Genomic DNA, 9386 nt, shown 5'->3' with positions numbered 1-9386 from the left:
ATTGTAAACATTATCCATTTATTGAGATATTCCAGAAATATTCTGATATACTGTAGCTTTATTCTAACTTTGCACATAGAAGACATAATTTGCCGAACACATTACATTTAAAGGGAAATTAGTTTTAACAGTTCAATGGCCCTCTGACAAAAAACACAACTCTGATGCATCTTCGTACTTCTTCAAAGACTTAACACCTTGACATGTGGTACAGTGTGTTTTTACGGATTTGAGATAGATATGTTTTTGCACTGTGCAAAAATAAAACAGATTATTTCTTAAGTTGACATGGAGACAGAGGACAGGACAAGAACACACAACAGCAACGTTTCGTCAAACATTTTGGGTCTTAAACTAGGTCAAAACAGCGCTTTTATTAAGAATATACTTTGAATATTTGTTGATATAAACTGCATTAAGACACCTCCACAGAGGCTGCATTATTTCCTCTCTACTCCCACTGCATAAGAAAACAGTGCACAACCTCTATGTACCCAAATGACCACGGACGTCAGCCAATAACAACGACTTATGGCACATAATCATCCGGTATTATGGGATTCAACATCATCATTACGACGTTTCACGAAAGCAGAGTCAGATCGGCATGTTTCACCCACAAAATAAATACTGGTATTATTGAATATCGCGACCTTTTGTCACGACATGTCCACGAACTACACGATCTCCTTTAAGTGGACATTTCGGAGGTATGAGGTATTTTTTCAGCAGACGCATTGAAACAGACAGACGTGTACATATTTCTCCGTTAAGGCATGGAATAAGCAACGAGGTCACAGCACCGCGGCTGAGAGGCGACATCACAGACACAGACTGAACATGACCAGCGCTGCAACGTCGGGACAAGTGACTGACGTTTGTAAATGGTATCCGGTTGCTTCCGTAATTTATATTTTAAGCTGATAAACACGAGGATACCGTCTTTGGTCACAAGTCAAATATTCTGCGGCGACACCGAGCAGCACAAGACACACACTGCAGAACAGATATGGATATACGGTTAACATTGTGATTAGATTGAGAGCTCAAACAGCACTTTGCTCGATAGAGGACAGTGAAAAAAGCATTTCTCATCTCTTATATATCACATACAATGTTTAAAATACATATACTGTATTGAATATTTACTGTATATAGCTCTTATACATATACTGTCTGTACAAGTTCTGCATTGCTCCTTTATAGCAACACTTTGTACAAGATATAACGTCTCTCTTAATTTCAATTTATATAGCTCTCCGCAATATAGACATTCAAATCTACAGCATTTCATTTGTTAAATATCAATTCTGTTATAATTGAGTATTAATCTAAAATAAAAATTACAAAATAAACCTTTCATCTTAAAAATACAGCATGACTTCAGGTTGCTATGATGACGGAGGCGACAATAAGGTAGATTGCTGCTAAAATATACATTCAACCCTCAGAGTTTAGCCAGAGGAACAGACACAGGACAATAAGGTTGATATTCAACACTGAGAAGATGGAAGAGGAGACCTACAGAGGGAGGGAGGGAGGGAGGGAGGTGTTGTACTTTCAGGAGTGCACACAAAACAAAAATGGCTTTTACGATCCGGGGCTACAGACGGGTAGAAAATAAGTCGGTGTCTGAGAGACGCCCTTGAGGACGGGGCTGTGCATCCCTTCCTTTCAAACTATCAGTCAATAAAATCCCACGGTACCTTTTCGCTTTGCAGCATGTTTGCAGCACAGCCTCCCTGTTTTCCGTACCCCTTCAGGTATTTATATGGCATTTGGCTTGGGCTGCAGGTAGAAAAATACAGTACGCATGTCGGCCCTCTCAGACGTGGGACTCGTCCAGGTCCAGGTCGACCGGGGAGAGCGGCAGGGGCCGCCGGCGGGGGGAGGGATGGGCCAGCAGCGGGGCGAGGAGGGGGTTCTCCGTGCCGTCGTCCTCGCTGAGCTGCAGCAGGGTGTCGCTGCGCGGCAGCAGCGCGGTGGTGTCCTCGTCCCCGGGGCTCTCTCGCATCCTGGACGGCCCCGGCGGCGGCGGAGGCAGGAGAGGCGCCGGCGGCAGAGGCGGAGGCAGCGGGGGCCCGGGGGCCGGCGCCGTGCCCAGCACCGGGAGCGGGGGAGGGAGCGGAGAGGCGGTGCGGGACAAGGGGAGAGGAGAGCAGTTTCGGGAGAGGCGCAGCGGGGAGCAGGTCCGGGATGGGGGCGTCGGGGTGGAGGGGCGGCTGATGGAGGGCGGAGGGGAGAGGCTGCTGCGGAGGCCCCACTGCTCTCGCTTCTCCTTGCTGCTGATGATGCTAGGAACCTGGGGAGAATACACTTCCTGTCATGACGTCTAAAATGAAGTGGACTTTGGATAAAACATTTATAATACGAATGATCTGACCTTTAAAATGCATTATTATGTATTCAACTAAGGTCTTTTTTTAAGTTCTGAATATTGACGTCTTGCAGATAATGCACGGATGAATGGTTTTCAGCAGGTAATGCTAATTTGCCCAGATGGGTGGTTTACCTACCCACCCCGGCTCAGGTCCTGTCTCTGATGGTCCTACCTGTGCCTTAGCAGGGCTGTGCAGGACGGCAGTCACCATGGCCGAGATGGAGGGCACTTCCAGGGTCGGGGACTTTAAAAGTGCAGCGCTGTCCCTCCTGCCCCCTGCTGGAGGGTCCAACGTGCCGGGAGTCTGCTGCCCTTGACTCTCTGTAAAGGTGACTGACCTCTTTTGGTCTCCATGCGCTGTGGGCACACATGCATGCGCATGTGGTCAAAACGGAGACAACAGCGCCAGCTCGCGACTCGCTAACACACAGGCAGGGATGGAACAGGAAGGGGGATTAGGCAGGGACTGGGAGGGGATGCAAGACAGACATGCAGAACGCCCTATTGGGTGAGGTTGCAGATTAAAAAAAGAAAGAAAAAGGGGCGGGCCGTTGCAGGGTGGAGAGGAAGGGTTAAGGGTTGTGTCTCACCTTCACAGTCCAACAAAGTTTCTTTATTTTCGAAACATAAGGCATGAGACAGAACAGAGTGAGAAGAGTCAGTCTGGTGACCGGTGGCACAACAAACAGCATTGGAACAGAGACGGAGGTGGTGGATGGGGAGGATGGGCCAGTTCAAGTCAGCACACAGACATTAAACATCACATTTCAATGGGATCATTACGCTGAAAGTCTGGCTGTTAAGTGACTAATTGTAGTTAAAAGTCCACACACACACACACACACACACACACACACACACACACTCGATGTCTTGTGTGCCGTTACCCAGTGGTTTGTTCTTGGGCTGGATGCTCCTGCGCGTGGTGGAAAGCCTCGCTCCAGATCGACTACGTGGTTCATTCTTTGGGATGGACAGCAGGGGGCGCCGCAGCTGCAGGAAGAGACTTAGAGTTTAGGCAATATATGACAGATGCTTTTAAATGCGCTTGATACAATATATTACAATATATAATATTGTATATTAGTTGATAAAGGACAAGTTAACCAAAATATGTTTGAATTATATTTACATATTTAAATATTTATACAGAAATATTAAATTCCTTATTTATTGGAATTATTTATATTTAACTTATTTATTACATTTTTACATATTCATCATATCATTATTTTTTTACATTTTATTGCGGTTATAGTTTTTAATCAATTATATTTCCTGTTCCCTCCTCCCCTATGTTGGCTGATGAAAAGCTCTTCTTTAGTACTACCATGTAGTTTGCATGATTGAATTCAAAAGGAAAGATCAAGGTAATGTCCACACCTGTCGGAGGCCTCTCTTTCTTCCTAAAGGAGGCTGGAGGAGAATGTTCTGCTGGCCCGGTTCACTCTGCACGCTGGCAACCCTACAAACAAGCAGACCAAAACAATACATCGGCATGAAGAGACCAAAAGGCCACCGCATCCCCGGCCGAGCTCGTTTACCGACCACGTCTTTGACCGGTCAGATGTTACTGCTATTCTACCCATTCACTCAATACACGACACACACAATAAGTTACAAGACACCCAATCACAGGACAGAAAAATAAACAGTGCTGCCATGATCCATACACCGACAACACAACAAGGGATAGTAGGGGCTGGAGTAGCAACGCTCATGCATTTAAAATCCCCTTCTCTTGTAGTGTGGCTCTGTTAAATCAAATTGTAATTGGGCTAGATCAGATTGGAAGTTCTCAAAAGCAAAACTGGACAAAGAAAACAAACGTGTCCTTATGTTATAGTTGCCACCCCAGTTCCCTCTTGCCCCTACAGATTGGTGTCCGGAGTAGGACGCCCAATTTGATCAGCGAGAAGCCTGATAGACACGTAAACAGTATGAAACACCATGGCACCAATGGGAGAGAGGCTGACTCTAGTGATGGCACATCGACTGTAAAGACCAGAGGTCAAACAGAGGCAGAGCTCCCTGGCCCCGGGGGCCCTCTTTAGTTGTTTTTTAAGGGGGAGGGGCCTGGTTAAGGTAGCACAGCAGATGAGCTGAGAGGATGAGTGTCAGTGTTGAGCTCAAGAGGAAGAGGGACAGAGACAAGGCACACTGGACCCACAGAGAGAGAGAGAGACAGGTAAGTGGAGGGTGAGCGGAGGTGTGGCGGGGCCAAGGCGAGTTGATTGGATGTGGATGAGTGATCAACGGCGAGGCGGCCAGTAGAGGGCGCCGTCCCGAGGCGATGCCCCTCCCACTGGCGGACAGATGCAAGAACGCACCAACGGGACAGACACAGAGAGAGGCCCACTGTACCTAGAGAGGTTACCCTCCTCCAGAAGGCCCTGGGACTCATCTAGGACATTGGGTTCACTGTAAAAAGGGAGGCGGAGGGGGAGAGTGGGAGTTTAGGGAGTGTAGTGGAGATCCGTTACCACCCGAGACCCTGAGCCCGGACAGCGGGGCGCGAAGCCAGAGCTCTGACGGCTACATTCTTACCAAGATACAGCGTCTTAGCTACTTTAATTCTGCTCTGAGACTGCTGAACAAAAACATTACACATCAACAGAGATATACAGACAAAAATGGCTGTGGTTGTGGGATATGACTTCATTAATATTCATCCTACACGTCACACAAATAAGCCGAGATCTGAATCGTACAGGAACACTTCGGCGAAAACACACGCGATTTAATTTGCGCTCGGCGGTTTGAGCCATTTTGAACAGTTTTCGTCAACTGCAGGACAAAGAATGAAGAAAAGATCCTGAATATTGTCCCGAAAGTACGAAAGTTAAGCGTTGCGCTTGTCCGTACTTGTGTGCGTTTCCGTGTGCATGCATGTGTGTCGTTCTAGGTCACCTGTGGCTGGGCAGCAAGGTGTTGCGCGTGACCTCGGGCTGCGAGGCCGCGGAGCCGGTGGCGTGGCTGGAGAAACGGCGCTGCGCCATCATCCGAGGCAAGAAGGCTTCGTGCTCGCTCACCACGCTGGGAATGCTCATGGAGTCATCTGGAAGGGAGACGGACGGGATGAGGCGAGTTCAGGTTCAATTTTCTACGACTGTCGTGCGAAAAAGGAACGAGAATGCTCCTGACTCTCTTCGTCGTCCTCGTCGGTGCGGCTGAGCGTGTCCTGGGAGGGTTGGCGCGACGGTTGGCTGTCCTGCTCCCAAACCGTGCCGGTGCCCGTGTTGGAGCGCGACATGGTGGCCAAACTGAGGCGGTACGCCGACGTGGAGGTGCCCACCGTGCTGATGGACGTCTTGCCCTGGTAAGCTGTTGGATGGCGGCAGGTCAGGCACCAGCGCGCAGGCAAACATGTAAGTTAACAATTTGAGAAATCAGTTAAGTTAAGATATTTAAGAAATGGCAGTTTTTGCTCCAGTGTCTGACCGGAGCCGCTGTGCACAGCCTCCTTGAGGATCTTGAGTTCGTTGTTGAACTCCGCAAACAGGGAGCTCTTGCAGAGCGGCCGCGGGATGAACCGTCGCTCCAGCTGGTCGGCGATGTGGTGACGCGCCGTGATCTCCTCCTGGGAGTCGGCAGGCTGCGTCAACAACTAGGGGAGCATGGGCACACACGGTGAGGAAGACGAGGAGCCAAATCGCTCAACACGTGCATGCACAACTGAAGTGAATGAGCAAATATGCAGAAATGCACTGGTTCTTAACCTTGCACTGTATGAAGGGTCTCAGCAGGACAAAGATAGGAATACGGGTTCGGACGATGAAGTCGATGAAGTCCCAGAAGGCCAAGCCGCCCACTTTTCTCAGAGCCATCTCCTTCACCTGCAAGCTCAGCCGGTACCACTGGTTTCCCAACGAGCGCTCAAAGCAAACCAACACCACCTTCAGCGCTGCAGAGGGACAGTCGGAGGGACGAGGATGAGAAGGAGCCAAAACCAGCACTAAAATGCTGTCGCCTGTCATACATACCCAGGTACGCAGCCTGGCTGGTGGACTCCGCTAATCCCTCTCTGCGCAGATCCTTCCCCGTGTCGCCCGGGGTGGAGCAGTGAGCCGGGGAAGCGTCCAGCATGAAGTTCTTTGTGCGGGAGGTGGAGATGATCCGCGGGGGCAGCAGGATGTTGATGACCGTCTGGAGGAGCAGGAAGATCTCCGGCTGCTCCAGGTGGGGGCTGTCTGCAGGCGGACATTGGATTCAGGATATTTGACCGACGATGTTTTAACGCTATGTCACCAGGAAAGCATGGACGCTGAGTGGCATACCAGAGAGCAACAAATACGCTTTTACCTTTGCTTCCAGAGCCCACGGTGAGCACAAAGGGGATGAGCAGGTTGAGCAGCATCCCCTCTCGCCTCTCCTGATTGGTGAACGGTGAGATCACATGGCTGAGAGGAAAGTCCTCCTTCAACGCCTGGGATGGAAAACAAGCGGTAGAAAAAGGACAATTAGTGCCGCTGATGATCCGATTGTCCAATGGAGAGCCAGGTGGGGTGAACTGACGCCGACCTGGATCTGCAGGGCAACCAGCCGCACCACCGCTGTGCTGAAGGGCAGCGGAGGGGACAGGTAGGGGCTGAGGTGGAGGAGAGGAAGCCCGTCCGCCACGCTGGAGGGACCGACCACGCCCATCACCTGCAACGCACACGGAGAAATGACTCAAACCATCGGACACGCTGATTTGCGCGGGTGTTGTGCGTCGGTGCGTCTCCATACCAGGTTGACGCAGACGTTGATCAGCGAGCGAAGGTGCGGGAGGAAGGAGATGATTGGCTGTCGCTGCAGCGTCAGGCAGATCCCCTCGATCAGGCTGCTGGCTGCCTCCCACTCCACCTGTCTCCTGGAGAACACCCACCCATACAACACCACCCCGCACCCGAATAAAGCATATTTTTTATGAATTTAAAAATAGACTAAAGCACAAATGCCACATTCGTGTCACGCGGGGGTGAATTCAAGGCGTTCGCTCTCATTTTGAAGTGACTCGAATGTGGCATGATATTAAATGTAAAGCAGAGAAAAAAGACGATAAACATGAAACACTTACCACGCCGCTAACATTTTCCTCCATATAATCATCACCTTAATGACTGTGGTGAAGGCCATACTGACAACAAATAATGCAAAGCCCACAAACATAGCCAGCTGGACACGGCAGCAACAGACCCGGTGTGAAGTACACATCTAGACCAGCGTTCCCTCTGAGCCGGCGCCGCTCAGTCTCCGGCCATGGAAGAGGACGCAGGTGTGCAGGTCTTATTCGCTTTTGCTAAACTGCGCCATGTATGCATGCACATGGACATTTTATCATTATATATTATTGATTGTCAAATATTACAGCATTCAAAATATAAAAGGTTATGACAAAGTAGTATTGAGAAGCAGCTATATCCGTGTGGAATACCTTTTTAGTCGGTTAGATTTTTATATTCTGCAGCTTTGCATACTTTTATATTTGTTTTGGTTTATTTGTTAAGTGTAAATTCAATTTTCATTGATTGAATTAAATGTTTTTTCTTTTGCAATTTGAGCTGCTTTTATGTATGTATATGTGCAGCACAAATACAGTGTATTACTATTATTATTAATGATGAAATATTCCACTGAATTGGATATTATTGTCAGGATCATGTGGCAATCAGTGACCATGTTGCCTCACATTGCAATTTAGAAAGCAAGCATTAAAAGAAATATGAAGGATGATTATCAACATCTCTGAATGAGAAGAAATGTAGATTACATTGTTGTTTATTTGTCCAATCTGTGGTTAACAGATTAAAAAGAAACAACATTTTGCATGCAGACGTCAGCAGACCCATCTGCGACTGTTTTGTCTGAAATGAAAATCGTCACTCATGACGCAAGGCTGGACTCTGGCTCAGAGGGGACACTTCCTGTGATCCATTCTCAGTACACACTTCCTCACGCACCCAGGAATGCACTGAACTCCTCTCGCGCACGCACGCCCACACGTATCCGCATGAAAACACGCCACAGCAGCACTTACGGTACAGCAACCACGAAGGCAGCGTTACAGAGGACAGTGCCAAGAAGCCGTCTATCTACTGTACACACCACGATACACTCACAGGGAGACGGAGAAAGAAGAGGGATTGTATTCAACAGACCTGGTGCATAATGCCTGTGGGCGAGCGCACCTGAGCGTAGGCATCTTGTGTATCTTGTTGAACATGCGGTCCAGCCTCTTGAGGATGAGGATGAGGGCGGGGCGGACGGCCTCGGACGACCAGTCGGTGATGGGCAGCATCTCCATGATGTAGCGCCGCAGCCCGCGGCTCTCCATGGTCAGGGTGTCGTAGGGCGCCAGCTTCAGCAGGGCGTGGGCGATCTCCGCCAGCCTGGGGAAAGAAGGCACACACAGATACATCTTCAGTGTGAAATAATAATAAAAAGCATAAAAGACATGTCAGATATATCAAAAAATCTCATAAAAAGGTTGAGAGTCCCCGTAGCACCATCCATAATTTCACACTAGGTGTGAAAATGAGTCACTTGTAAGAAAGGAACAATCAATTTACAAACTTGTATCAATAAATCAGACGTCACCTCATGTGGGACTTGATGTCCAGCAGCTCCAGGGCCGTGACCCGCGGCTCGCCGGCGACGTTCTGCAGGATTTTGAGTCGCGGCCCGCAGTGTTTGTAAAACTCGGTGCAAATGTTTAACAGCGACTCCCGGGGCCGGCGGAACTCCTCCCTGGCGATGCGCTCGTCCAGCTCCTCCCTCGCCATGCCCTGGCCTTCCTCCAACAGGTGCAGGTTGTCCCTGGGCACGTGCATACAAACTGGACGTCAGTGTTGTCTGTCAGACCCCAGAACTGTCACAAGTTGTTTAAAGTCATAGTCCTGACCTGGTGTTGACCCCTCCTGACATGGCGTGGTTAGCTGCAGTGCCTCCTTTATGGCCCTGATCACAGCGGGACATCTGGGGCGCCGTCATGGGCCTGTGGGTAAAGTTATGAGGATCGTGAGCA

At 49.3% G+C, this 9386-nt stretch overlaps 1 protein-coding gene across 1 annotated transcript in view; it reads right to left on the bottom strand.

Annotated features, from left to right (window-relative positions):
* Positions 1-1825: 1825 nt before the first annotated feature.
* unc80 (unc-80 homolog (C. elegans)) overlaps positions 1826-9386 on the bottom strand; it is a gene marked incomplete at both ends in the record, with an annotated part of 33807 nt that continues 26246 nt past the window's right edge. Inside the window, 17 exons of the mRNA XM_079236716.1 lie at positions 1826-2302; positions 2553-2737; positions 2971-2991; positions 3268-3373; positions 3764-3845; positions 4745-4801; positions 5291-5438; positions 5525-5704; positions 5822-5987; positions 6100-6284; positions 6364-6570; positions 6683-6806; positions 6902-7027; positions 7109-7232; positions 8521-8751; positions 8960-9178; positions 9264-9356. Coding sequence (XP_079092842.1) covers positions 1826-2302; positions 2553-2737; positions 2971-2991; positions 3268-3373; positions 3764-3845; positions 4745-4801; positions 5291-5438; positions 5525-5704; positions 5822-5987; positions 6100-6284; positions 6364-6570; positions 6683-6806; positions 6902-7027; positions 7109-7232; positions 8521-8751; positions 8960-9178; positions 9264-9356 — 2731 coding nt within the window. The remainder of the gene's footprint in view (positions 2303-2552; positions 2738-2970; positions 2992-3267; positions 3374-3763; positions 3846-4744; positions 4802-5290; positions 5439-5524; positions 5705-5821; positions 5988-6099; positions 6285-6363; positions 6571-6682; positions 6807-6901; positions 7028-7108; positions 7233-8520; positions 8752-8959; positions 9179-9263; positions 9357-9386) is intronic.

Source organism: Taurulus bubalis (assembly GCF_910589615.1).
Source record: "Taurulus bubalis genome assembly, chromosome: 21".
NCBI classification, from domain to species: Eukaryota; Metazoa; Chordata; class Actinopteri; order Perciformes; family Cottidae; genus Taurulus; species Taurulus bubalis.
This window is presented reverse-complemented; position numbering and strand designations above follow the sequence as displayed.